The 13,126-nt window shown below is 32.5% G+C and overlaps 2 protein-coding genes across 20 annotated transcripts in view; one reads left to right on the forward strand and one right to left on the reverse strand.

Moving 5' to 3' along the window:
- The first annotated feature begins 6,397 nt into the window (after window positions 1–6,397).
- On the forward strand, window positions 6,398–8,882 carry LOC134251669 (protein Mpv17-like). 2 transcript variants are annotated; one of them, XR_009988793.1, is made up of 7 exons: window positions 6,398–6,509; window positions 6,612–6,701; window positions 6,988–7,083; window positions 7,178–7,210; window positions 7,310–7,362; window positions 7,484–7,921; window positions 8,017–8,882. XR_009988793.1 is itself a non-coding variant. In XM_062734075.1 (6 exons), the coding sequence occupies exons 1-6, from the start codon at window positions 6,408–6,410 to the stop codon at window positions 7,656–7,658; spliced, it is 549 nt and encodes a 182-aa protein (XP_062590059.1). In that variant the 5' UTR covers window positions 6,398–6,407; the 3' UTR covers window positions 7,659–8,882. The 2 variants fall into 2 exon arrangements, 1 of the variants encoding a protein (XP_062590059.1); XM_062734075.1 differs by having other exon boundaries at window positions 7,484–8,882.
- A 919-nt stretch (window positions 8,883–9,801) lies between these two features.
- Window positions 9,802–13,126, reverse strand: part of LOC134251691 (protein scribble homolog) — a 34,604-nt gene continuing 31,279 nt past the window's right edge. For 17 of the 18 annotated variants that reach the window (XM_062734112.1, XM_062734109.1, XM_062734111.1 and 14 more), the window contains 2 exons: window positions 12,888–12,956; window positions 9,802–12,054 (listed from right to left, as the gene is read on the reverse strand). In XM_062734112.1, coding sequence (XP_062590096.1) covers window positions 12,888–12,956 — 69 coding nt within the window. In that variant the 3' untranslated portion in view covers window positions 9,802–12,054. The remainder of the gene's footprint in view (window positions 12,055–12,887; window positions 12,957–13,126) is intronic. The other variant, XM_062734117.1, reaches the window with a different exon arrangement.

Here is a 13,126-nt window from a genome sequence, read left to right on the forward strand (position 1 = left end):
TAACGAATTTCATCTTTGAATGTTTCTTGCTTAGAAAACCAGTTTTTCTTTTGGGAGAGAAAATCCCTAGGCTTCGACGTTTTTATGGATGATTTGGAAAGTAAATTGTTGTCAACCTTATAAACTGTTAAACACAGGTTGTATGTGAAGTGTTTGTCAGGTATTTTGTATTTATCCAGATTTGAAGCCTATTTTGACTTGATCTATAATTATTGTGAAGAATGAAGTCAACAAGTCTCAAATTATATGTATTTTATACAGAAGCCGGTTTAATACTTTATTGTTTTTATGAACAATTTATTCTGTTTGATTATTTTTTCCCTTTATATCTATTTTTAGCTCACCTGAGCCAAAGGCTCAAGTGAGCTTTTCTGATCACATTTTGTCCGTCGTCCGTCCGTCCGTCTGTCTAGCTGTCTGTCCGTCTGTAAACTTTTCACATTTTCGACTTCTTCTCAAGAACCACCGGGCCAATTTTGACCAAACTTGGTACAAAGCATTCTTGGGTGAAGGGGAATTTAAATTGTTAAAATAAAGGGCCAAGTCCCCTCTCAAGGGGAGATAATCAAGAAAAGACAAAAAAGGGTGGGGTCATTAAAAAATCTTCTTCTCAAGAACCACTGGGCCAGAAAAGCTGAAACTTATATGGAAGCATTCTGGGGTAGTGTAGATTCTAAATTGTTCAAATCATGACCCCCGGGGAAAGGGCGGGGTCACAATTGGGAATCAAAGTTTTACATAGAAATATATAGGAAAAATCTTTGAAAATCTTCTTCTCAAGAACCATGGGGCCAGAAAAGCTGAAACGTATATGGAAGCATCCTGGGGTAGTGTAGATTCTAAATTCTTCAAATCATGACCCCCGGGGGAAGGGCGGGGCCACAATGGAGAATCAAAGTTTTACATAGAAATATATAGGAAAAATCTTTGAAAATCTTCTTCTCAAGAACCACTGGGCCAGAAAAGCTGAAACATATGTGGAAGCATCCTGGGGTAGTGTAGATTCTAAATTCTTCAAATCATGACCCCCGGGGGAAGGGCGGGGCCACAATGGAGAATCAAAGTTTTACATAGAAATATATAGGAAAAATCTTTGAAAATCTTCTTCTCAAGAACCATGGGGCCAGAAAAGCTGAAACGTATGTGAAAGCATCCTGGGGTAGTGTAGATTCTAAATTGTTCAAATCATGACCCCCGGGGAAAGGGCGGGGCACAATGGGGAATCAAAGTTATACATAGAAATATATAGGAAAAATCTTTGAAAATCTTCTTCTCAAGAACCACTGGGCCAGAAAAGCTGAAACTTATGTAGAAGCATCCTGGGGTAATGTAGATTCTAAATTCTTCAAATCATGACCCCCGGGGGAAGGACGGGGCCACAATGGGGAATCAAAGTTATACATAGATATATATATAGGAAAAATCTTTGAAAATCTTCTTCTCAAGAACCACTGGGCCAGAAAAGCTGAAACTTATGTGGAAGTGTTCTGAGGTAGTGTAGATTCTAAATTGTTTAAATCATGACCTCCGGGGGAAGGGCGGGGCCACAATGGGGAATCAAAGTTTTACATAGAAATATATAGGAAAAATCTTTGAAAATCTTCTTCTCAAGAACCACTGGGCCAGAAAAGCTGAAACTTATGTAGAAGCATCCTGGGGTAGTGTAGATTCTAAATTCTTCAAATCATAACCCCCGGGGGAAGGGCGGGGCCACAATGGGGAATCAAAGTTATACATAGATATATATATATATAGGAAAAATCTTTGAAAATCTTCTTCTCAAGAACCACTGGGCCAGAAAAGCTGAAACTTATGTGCACATGGAAGGATCCTGGGGTAGTGTAGATTTCAAAATGTCTAAATTATGATCAGTGCGGTAGGGTGGGGATGCATTATGTATTACAAGGGGGAAATCTGGTAAAGAACAGAATGGTCAAAGCTTCTCAGGTGAGCGATGTGGCCCATGGGCCTCTTGTTTGTTATTTCCAGAGACACTTGTTTCCGCAATAAAATTTAGCCCCTTCCCCATTAGTAGTAATGATATCATAATACTACGCAGGAAAAAAAATATTATGGAAACAAGTGCCTATGGTATCTTTCTGATGTTTTTCTTATTTTGAATACATGTACTTTTTGTCAATTTTTTTTATATAGTGTTCAGTATTTCTTTAAAAGACTATATTTATATTCTGAGATATATAAGGTTATCTTACTTCAATACTTGTATGGCTCATATTGGGTTGATGTTTGATGCCTAGCTGATTCTCAAGTTATATTGAGAACGATTTTTCTGTTATGATACAGATGGCACATGCACCTGACGTTATAATTTTTCATCTAAATAAAAATTATAACCCATACCTAATTGTACACGATGAGTACACGGTGAGATAGGGTTTATTGTTTTTCTTAATCAGAAGAAAAAATGTGTAGCATCAGGTACCTGTGACAGGTGGGCGTATAATTATTATTCATATCAAATTAGTCTTAGTTATTTTTTTTTTTTAAATCTTTTTGCACTTTACTGTAGAAATGTAATACTTGTAAGTTGCAAGAAGGGTATAGTTACTATGACATGGGTTTTTGTATGGTTGAAATACTTAGATAGTGACTATTAGTTACGTACTCATTTGCAACTGAAAATTGATAATTAGTGTAAGACAAATGTTCAAGTTTTGAAAATCGGGTATTGTTTGAAATGCACACAAAAATGTGTCCGAATTCCAAGAATAGTGTCTATTTAATTGTTCAAACTTCATCTCAGTTCATTATATTCTATAAACGGGATTATTAGTAAATCTCAAAATATTTTTTTTTTAATTTTAAGGAAAGGCGAAAAAAAAGACAACTTACTTGAATTTTCTAATTTTAGGACCTGGCTTCAAGAACATAAACTAAAAACAGATTTACGTAAAAATTTCGATCATGAATATATACATGTAGAGTTTTAGTTATTTGTAGATTTGTATAAATCTACACAATGTACTTGTGAGGAAAATTGTATTTTCAAAATTATTTCAAAAGTTATATTGATTTGAAATCTTGACTTGAGTCTAATCTCAGTTTATGTCTTGGGGCCTGGTTAAATGCAAAATTTGCATTTTTTTCTCCAATTTTAAATTAAAGAAACGACAGTGATTTAATTTTTGTTCAGTTTTGCTGAATTTGAGTGTGACAGGAATTGTATGTTGAAAATGAACTCGAGATGAACTCATTATGTAAATCTTTGTATGCTCTACATATGTATTAGTTTCTCAAAATCCTTTTTAGCCGGGCTTATTGCTCAAAGAGCAATTGCCGGCTTATGTCATCCTGTTCAAAACAGGAAGTCAACCCCATAGTCGCCATTTTAAAGTTACGTGCAAAAATATAGTTCTTACTCTCAACCGCATTTGAGATTATACAAACGCTAAATAAAGCAACAAAATAAAACGAAGTTTTATCTAAATAAATAATCTTTAGTAGTAATGACTTTGAAAACTTCAGTCTTAAGTCAAAGAACATGATACTTCATTAGCGTAAGGATTTGTGATAATCAAGTGTTATCTCTACACATACGAGGAAAAGCAGGAGAGGGAACCAGACTGACCTGTTTGTTTACATTCAGCTGCGGTACCAGATTAATTCTAATTCTGACAAAATCGGACCGTGGTATTAGGATCGAAAACTCACTGTCAGTGTCTTATTATTTATATTGATAGTTTTAAAATAATTTTTTCATCGGAATTTTTAATCTGATATTCTTGTTATTTATCTGTTAATACAATATAAACGTATGATTTCTGTAAGAAATTCATTCTACTCTGTAAATGAGCCCGGCTCTCTGTACTTCTGAGTACTTTGATTGTTTAAAGAAACAGGTAAAGGAACACTCCATCTGAAAAGTTGTATAATTTATTTAGTCTCTTTCTCGAGTGCTAGGAAAGCAAATCCATTGCATCTGTTCGAATATGAAGGGTAGAAGGATATAGGGTATGCATGTGTCAGGTTTGATTTGATAATTATTGTCCACACATTGATGCCTTTTCCATTTTATACAGACCTTAAAATGCTACCCCAGATTTTTCCCTCGTTCAGCTACGAGCTTATTTTATTGGTGTACTATAAGTACTACGATGTCGTGCTTAGTTTCGGGTGAATGCCTATATAATTCTTGCCTCGCTAGTGTCGCTTCACCATGCAACAGAAATTATTTTTATATAATCTAAGTTTATATAAAACAAGTTTTAAATTCAGAATGATATATTAATGTGTTTAGTGGTATTTGGTATTTGATTTTCGATTTATATCAATTTTTTGCTCAATCTGTTATTCATGCACTAGTTTTTTCCATTATTTAAAAAATTGAGATTACATACATTAAAAGATATTGTATTTTAAATATTTTGTCAGACTGCCTTGCTTTATGTTGTTTTTTACATTAAAATTTAAATCACGTAGATTCCTTGTGTGTGTGTGTGTGTGTGTTTTTTTTTTTTTTTGAGAACTTAATTTTGACACTTGTACAAAATTTTGTGGGCCTTATCGCGGTATGAAATTCTAGTATATAAAATAGTTTGTTTTTTTTTTAATTTCATTAATTAAAATATTTTTCAATAAAGAAATGCAATGTTCATGTTTTTACTTAAAATTTTGGATTTAATAGGCACAAATTGTGCTCCTTAATTAACTGACATGTTTTATAGTCCTCTGAGGAAGACTTAATTTGAAAACCGTCTACATTAGAAGATGAAAACACTAGCTGTGATATTCATTTCAACATTCGGATACATGTATGTTGACGATGATTTAAATCAATTAACAATTGTCATTTTCATTGGTATGTCAACTTGATAAACCAGTGAACTTGAAATAAAAGTCGACACCACCGATTCCGTCATATCTGTTTCACATTTGAATCCTTTACTGACGATAAAGGCATAACAAATAAATTGTACTTTAAAAAGCACATTAATTTTATTCGTAAAGCAACATACTTAAGCTTCGTTGGCTTTGCGAGCGCTCTGGACGAACGAGATGACTCAAGTTTCTCCATGGTCAACTTTCGTGTAGTAATATTACACTATCACCTGCTCTCAACTTATTTGCCACTCAAGAGCTTGCCCTGAGTACGAACAATTTTTCAAGCAAGACATACTGGAAAAAACAAATCCGATTATTGAAGACCTTTCTCATGTATCAAATAGTCTCTTTAGTCTTTATAGAGACGTCCATCGATGTAGGCGAAGGCCTGCCCACTTCTCTAACAAACAGTTGAGAGACAAACATCATATGCATTTTAAATGAATCTAAATTTTAGATCACTTTTTATCAATTTAATAATTGATTAGATGTGGAACGGTGTGTGTTATTTCTTTAATCACTGAAATATAACGCGAGAGCGGATCACAACTTGCGTCTTCAATAATCGGATTAGTTTTTTCCACCATGTCGCGCTCAAGATTTAGTATGATGCCTAATAATTCCGGTTACGAATATTGAGAACACTTGCACCTCCGCGTGAGGAAAGCAAGTTTCGTAACTGACTGTATTGTAAGAAATGGAAGAATGGCAAAGAGCTTGATCGTGTTAAATATGACATAACACACTAGATTATACCTTGCCATGAATACCTTCATTCGAGTGCATTCTTTGCTGATGAAAAAACATCCATGGAAGACAGTGGCATTTTCGACTGGCAAGTATTGTTTACAAACAAAACGCGGCTTTCTCAAGATAGATAAAATAGCTAAGATGCATCCATGAAACCAGCAAAATATGCTCAATACATAACACAGTTTTCCTCTATGCATAAAGTATTTTCAAATACATTTATTTATATTTTTTTTAAATTCATGGCTTATCTTCTTGCTAAGTTTACAAACCACCTCGCATTGATTGTGTACATGGCCTATGGATATAGACTCGAATTTAGGGATGTTTCTCCATGAAAAGAACCTGATTTTTATGTTTTATGAAATTTAAAAAAATACTCACATTTAAAAAAAAATCATAAATATAGTAAAATTCTGAATAAATAAATTTAAAAAAAGATCCAAATCAAATGGGAAGTAAAAGGTAACTAAATTTATATTTATTGAACCTTTTTCTTTAAGAAATACTAGGATTTTTGTACGTCATTTATGTTGCATATATCCTTAAAACAATATTGCCCAGCGGACCTGGTGAGGGTTTGTTCCAATTAAGACACTGTTAGATTATTCTAACTACTGAACCTTTCTGTCCCTGGTTTTAGGCTTAATTCATTAGCGAGCTTGGTAATTAATTCATGGTTAAATCGTAAACAAATATATATAATGCCATTAGGTGTCCCGGGATTTCTGTAAATTTTAATCTTTTTTGTACTTTTTAAAATGAAATTCCATGTTATTTCCATTTGTCCTGGTCACTGTTTTGTAGGTTTTGTTATGTCAACTGGAGATGCCATTTCCCAGAAATTTGTCGAGAGAAAAAATAACTTGGATCGTAAAAGATACTTGCGATACTGGGCTTTTGGATTACTTATTGCTGTAAGTGAATCCGATATTTTACCAATACTGTTGCAAAATCAATGAAAGGTGTACAATTTAAAAGATTTTTTTAAGTACACACATATTATTTTTCTTTTTAAGGGGCCACTTTTTCATGGATGGTATTTAAGGCTGCAGAAGGCTTTTGGCAGCTCAAGATTTGCCCCATTTAAAATGGTGATCATAGATCAGGTAGCAAAAAGAAGTGTTTGTTTGTATTCATTATTTTATTTGCCTTTTTGAAAAAAGACACAGTCAATATGTTTTCTGTAAGTGTTAAATTTGACAGGACTGTTTTTGGTTTTTTTAATGGCATTGCATTTTTAACTTGGCAAGCAAATAGTATAACATAAAAAGTTCATTTAAGCAGTTATTAAGGTAATTTCCTCTGCTACACTAAAAATTATATATCCATTTCATTAAAACTTTAAATAAATGTTTATTTCTTAGATAAAAACTTTATTTTCTATATTTTCAGATAATTTTTGCTCCTGCCTTTCCTCCATTTTTCTTGGGTGTAATAGGAATAATGAAGGGAGACTCTCTATCAGTAGTCAAGCTGAAAATTCAAAATGTGAGCATGTATTTTAAATCATATCAGTGTTTAGGTCTTTGAGAATCTGTATGTGTTTTATCAAATTACAAATACTTCATTTATTTGTTTTCAGGATTATGTTGACATACTCACAAGTTGTTGGTCGGTAAGTAGCCATGTTCAGAAAACTGATTAATCAACATAAAAAAAATTAAACATTCAATTTCATTAAGGCTTGATTTATCTATTAAACTTTTAATTTCAGCTTTGGCCAGGTGTGCAGTTTTTAAACTTCCTGTTAGTTCCTGTGAGTCACAGGTAAAAATATTCTTATCAAATTTGGTGGACTGTTTTGTTTTAATATTTTTTGTAATGAAATTGTTTAAGTTTTAATTTATAAGTTTACTTAAATAATTAGTTTTGAATCATTTTCACACAGGGTTTTGCTAAACAATGCAGTAGCCCTTGGATGGGACACATACTTAGCATGGAAAGCAGATTCTAATGAAAGAAATACACTGGAGGCAAAACCAGCCATCTTACAGGCAGTGGCAGATAACTCTGTAAATCCCCCACCAATTCCATCATTATCTTCTCATGATCTCATCCTGTGAAAATGACAATTCACATCTATAGCTAATCCTGTGAGTTGGATTTTAGTCATCTCTGTACAAGATACTCCCATGAATTGGACATTAATTGTTTCCATACAAAATAATTGTTTCCAAACATAATAATCCTGTGAATTGGACTTTAATATCTCTGTAGAAGGTAGTCTAATGAATTGGACTAATTATCATCCGTTTGCCCAGATTATCTCCAACTGATCAGGTATTAATTCAAATATTACAATTAAAAGGAAATTCCTTGTCGGCAAGTCAAGTCAAGTAAATTTTGTTTATAGTCGGCACATATATACAATACAACAGAAATAACATGAGCTATGGTGAGCTCGTTAACTGACTTTAACAGGAAGATGAGGGATTACATGTCATTTATATTTATTTGTTGATCAACTCATTTACATGTACTGCATTTATTATGCAATGCTTGCTCCAATCTTTATTTTTGCATGGCTTCTAGCCATGTTAATCCTGAAGGGACATACCTTATTTAATGCCTCACCACTGTCAATGCTAGACTGTGATTAAGAATGATATTAACACTTAAAGTGAAATTTACATGTATATATACAAATGTGCATCAGTATCATCAACTGTTTTATTTTAACAATATTTATAATATTATTGTCAATGTGTTTATTGTGTTCCAGTTATCGCTGGTAAACTGTAAATATTTCTTTTTGTTCTTTTATTATGTTCCAGTTCAGATGATAAACTGTAAATTCCATGCTAACACATATAATATGTGTATAATCAATTTGAGGGAAAGCTCAATTATACTGAAACTTGGCAAAAGGAAATATGTCCTTCAGGTTACTTCCATTGCAAATGTAAGACTTTAGGCTGGACTGAGGACATCAACCTAGATAGCTCAATGGTTAGAGCACTAGTAATGCAGGGGTCCCTGTATGTTTTCATTATATATGTATTCATGAATTTTTCAATGTATATTTACTCATCCCTCCTTTCCATACTACACATATGCCTGCCTTTTAATTATATTTGACAATATTTAAAAATATATTTTGATGTACATAGCATAAGTATATTGCAATTTAAAGCTGCTCAGATTTGTGATTTCTTGTGGCATTAATCAGATGTCCAATTTGATGCTTATGTGAGACTTGATGTAAATGTAAAAAGTGGAAAGTTTGGATGCACTGCCATTGTATGCTTATTTTATATTGTCTTATTAATAAAGCTAGGGCAATCTATTATTTACATGTATAACATTTTCAAGAAATTGTAGCTAATGTGCTTTCATTTCTAAAGGCATGTTATTCATTAAAGCGAGCTAAGGAGATTTCCCCTGAAGTTTCAGGTTTCAAAGAACACAAAGTCCATGTCTATACTACAGAATTCTTTCAGTTTATGGTGGTCCATTTTTATGGACTGCCAATAGTTGACAGGCATGTTGGATCATCATTTCATTGGTGAAGGTGTTAATGACATCTCATGTACTGATAATTTGAGGGCGAGGGATACCATCACAAAAATTGGACCCTATAAAAATTATTCCATTGGGCCATCTTTCAAAAAATGTTTGGTTGCTCTCTTTTGACCGACTGGCTAAACACAGCCTGACTCGAAACTTTTTTTGACCTCAAGAGAAATTTTTTTTTTATTCATGCTGGAAAAGTAAATTTTTAAATTCGACATCATTGTTGATATTTTCTAGGGAAAAAGATGTTATCACTGACCTAGCGACATCCTAGGTCAAGAGAGTGCAAACAAACATTATTTTAATGTTGGCCTTATCAGTCACTTTAGATGCCAAGCAAAGTTCATGTCACGTATTGAAATTTCTGCAAAAGAAATATTTTTGCATAATTTTTCTAAAGTGTCTTTGAAGAAGAGAGTCCATATACACGTATATATACGTAATACATTACATATAATCAAATCTTCAGAGAATTATATTTAAAACTTCGAAAATAACATCACAGACATAGGACAGAACACATTTCCATGGGTTCAACTTGAATGAGGAATTATACCTGATGCACATCAGGCAGAGAATTTATAAATATCTAGACTGTACTTTCATGCCTAGCAAACCCAACCTTTGCCAGTGTTTTAGTTTAATGTTCTGGTGAGTAAAAATATCCTGGTTACTTGAAAGAATAAATTAAAAAACAGCTTCAGCAATTTTAATACATGTACAAAGTTATAACCATGAATATTTATAAGTATCGCACAAAGTTAACATTCATATCTATTGTAACAGCATACAACTATTTCCAGTTAATGGTTAAGAAATCTTACCAACAGAGAATTTATGGACCATTACTTTAACTAGCATCATAAAACAATGCCCAACTACTGCTTAATAATAAAAAAATCTTCATTTAATATAAAATCGCTTTAAAAATGAAATCAAACATACAAGTCATTAAAATTGGTAGCTTGATTTTAAAATTCCCCAAATAAAATTGTCTAGTTTCAAAAAATTTTCAATTCAACATAATTTAGTATTTAACTACCTGTACACTAAATCAGCATTTTACAGAAAATGTATGATACAGACAGTTTGTACAATATGCATAAATTAAATTGTGTCTTGAAAACACTATGATACACAAGAGACACACTTAAATACTGATAAAAAAAATCATCAGGAATTCTGATCAGATGTGGGTCAACAAAATTTGTTCAGACACGCAAAGTAAACAAGTTTGTACATGATCCTTCGGGTGAAACACACCATATTGCAATTTATTTGTCCGTGATACTACCACCTTTGTTAGTACTGGTTTAGTATAGGATAACAATTACATTTAGAAAAGTAAATCAGATATTCAGATATTATGGAACTAAAATAAGATAAAAATTTATAGCAAAATCTGATCGACAATACATGAAAAATGTGAATCCTTGTCCATTTATTGATATATATATATTCTGTTTTCTTTATATAGATTCTGCGATTCACAATTAAATGAAACCCCTATTCCCTTTTACATTGCACCTATGTCCATAACAAGGCCAACTAACTTACGAGAATATATTTCTCCCTCACCTATCTGGACATGTTACATAGACTCTACATTAAAGTACTGATAAATTATGCACCATTCTATGCATGCTGATAAACTAATCACCTACTTAACTTCACCTGTGTGGTTATATACCTTGGGTAAAATTATGTTGATTTACATCACAATGTAAGTCTATATTTTAATGAAGACTAGAAAATAGATTCTGATAATGATAATAATTACACAGTGAAATAAGAATCCTTAGGACAAACAGGTAATACAAAAGCATCAGATTCTAATATTAGTCTTTTATGAATTAAAAGGATTTCTATATTTATTCTTCTTATTCTAAAGACTCCATGTCATCATCTGCCATTACAAAATTATCAAGAAACAACAAAACAAAAATGATCTCTTTTTCCATGTAAATTAAAAAATATCAGAGACACGATACTGCCAATTTTAAAAATGTCTAAAACAATCATATTTAAAGCTTAATTGCATCTCATCTAACAATTTTTAGATGAAGCAGCTTACATAATTCTAAAATAAATTGTATGGAAAATTCCCAAATGTAAAACTACCATATTCTCGAGAAGATAAACCATAAAAGGTAGATATACATGTAAATACATAAAAATATTCACAGGCACTTTAAATTCTTAAAATGAGGTATAGCAAGATAAACAAATTGGTTTTGCTTTCTAAAACTACACCAATATTATGTGCTAATTTTGTTTCTTGCATCACTAAAATGTAAAAATCCTTTTTTGTAGTATGTATATAATTAAATTATCCTATGATGAAATCAGAATTCTTGACATAAAATCTTAAATAAAACCACAATATACAAAGAATGAAAAAAAAAATCCTACAAAGCAATAAAATGCCTGCTTTGTACTACAAAACAATACACATCTAAACCCACAGGAAAGATCCACCTAAGCTTACAGGGTTATAGGAATTTGTCCTTATTCCGGGGATATTCCATTAATGAACTTGGTTCCATAAGGTTGGAATCAGAATATCAACATATGTAATTAGGTCAAATATGGGAAGAAATAAATAAAAACATCATTTACTGTTAAGAAAATGATGTTAAGGCAAAAACTTGTTTGCTGTAAAGATCCAGTCCTTTCAGACACATGCTCCACAAAACAGTTTACATTTCACAGGAATAGGGTGCCTGCCTGTGTAGGGAGTTCTTGAGGAGTGCAAGGTGGAATGTCCTGTGATGGCTTATCTACCCCCATCAGGTAAGTTGACTAGTCCCGGCCCCACTTTTCCCTTTGATGCATCTGGACCTGATGGGGGGTGGTAAGGGTGGCTTGATCAATCTTTGGCATCTTGTGTACCTTGTGTCTGAGCAACAATAAGGTTATTAATTTATTCCTAATTTTCACCCATCACTGCAAAAAAAAAAATATATATATATATAATCAAGAACATAAAATTTCTAGATTGTATGCATTACTGCATAGTATTCACTGATATGAAATCATTATTATGTATTGGGCTCAGTCTAATATAGCCTTCGCACTAAACATAGAGAAATGGATTCATTTTACGATTGCTGATTATTTTTTTCCAAATGAAAACTGACGTTCAAGGTCAGGACAAAGCTTTGTTTTGAAATTACTGGCTCCAGGGACATAAAACTGAATCCCTTTTGTAAAAGTGAGATGAGATCAAAAGTGTGCTTGTCTTAGTTTTATGGCCCTGGCTCTGGGGCCATAAAACTTTGACGAGCTTACTTTTGACCCTAATCTCACTTTTAATTAAGGAAAATACTAGTGAAAAAGTGAGACTGAGATTAAGAGTGAGCTTATTTCCGTTTTATGGCCCTGGAGCCTATTTATAGAACATGATATTACTTTGTACACAACATTAATACAACCAAAACAATCAGTCAGAACAACAATGTAAAAATGCAGACCTTTAATTACTTTATACCAGGAAAGTTAATTGACCAAGAAATGCAGTAAATACTTGAATGCAAAGTTCCCTTGTTCAAAGGGATAACAGTACCAAGTATTGACTGTAATTCATCAAATGTACAATGTCAAGCTCCAAATCCTTACCCCCTTACTTTTCTGATAGGACAAGCATTAGAAATACCAGTCAAAAGATATACAATGTACCTGTTTACAGGACAGGTACACATATATTTCCCCAAGATTCAGAAATAATGAACAGTAACAATGTTACATCTACTGCTGATTAACTTGCCCTGAACACTCACCTAGCCTGTAGCCTGATTTGATTCATCTTCTAAATTGAGTTCTATGATGTTTTCTTTAGTAACTTCCACCTATAAGTGTACCACAACCCACACATCAAACTTGATGTTAATCCTTTATACAATACAGTATAATGCATGTAAATGTTGTTAATCAACCACAAAAGTATTACTGTATAACTCATTCTATGTATACAAAAATATAAACATTACAACTGTATTATCAATACATGTACATCAGA

This window comes from Saccostrea cucullata, unplaced genomic scaffold (assembly GCF_032062105.1).
Source record: "Saccostrea cucullata isolate Sc308-1 unplaced genomic scaffold, CSIRO_AGI_Scuc_v1 ctg168, whole genome shotgun sequence".
In the NCBI taxonomy this organism is placed as follows: Eukaryota; Metazoa; Mollusca; class Bivalvia; order Ostreida; family Ostreidae; genus Saccostrea; species Saccostrea cuccullata.

Bases quoted from the DNA above. Each gene is read 5' to 3' on its own strand.
- LOC134251669 (XM_062734075.1), top strand. From the start codon at position 6,408: ATGTCAACTGGAGATGCCATTTCCCAGAAATTTGTCGAGAGAAAAAAT. The intron at 7,084-7,177 runs GTGAGCATGTAT...ATTTGTTTTCAG, and splicing joins TCAAGCTGAAAATTCAAAAT to GATTATGTTGACATACTCAC. The intron at 7,211-7,309 runs GTAAGTAGCCAT...TTTTAATTTCAG, and splicing joins TACTCACAAGTTGTTGGTCG to CTTTGGCCAGGTGTGCAGTT.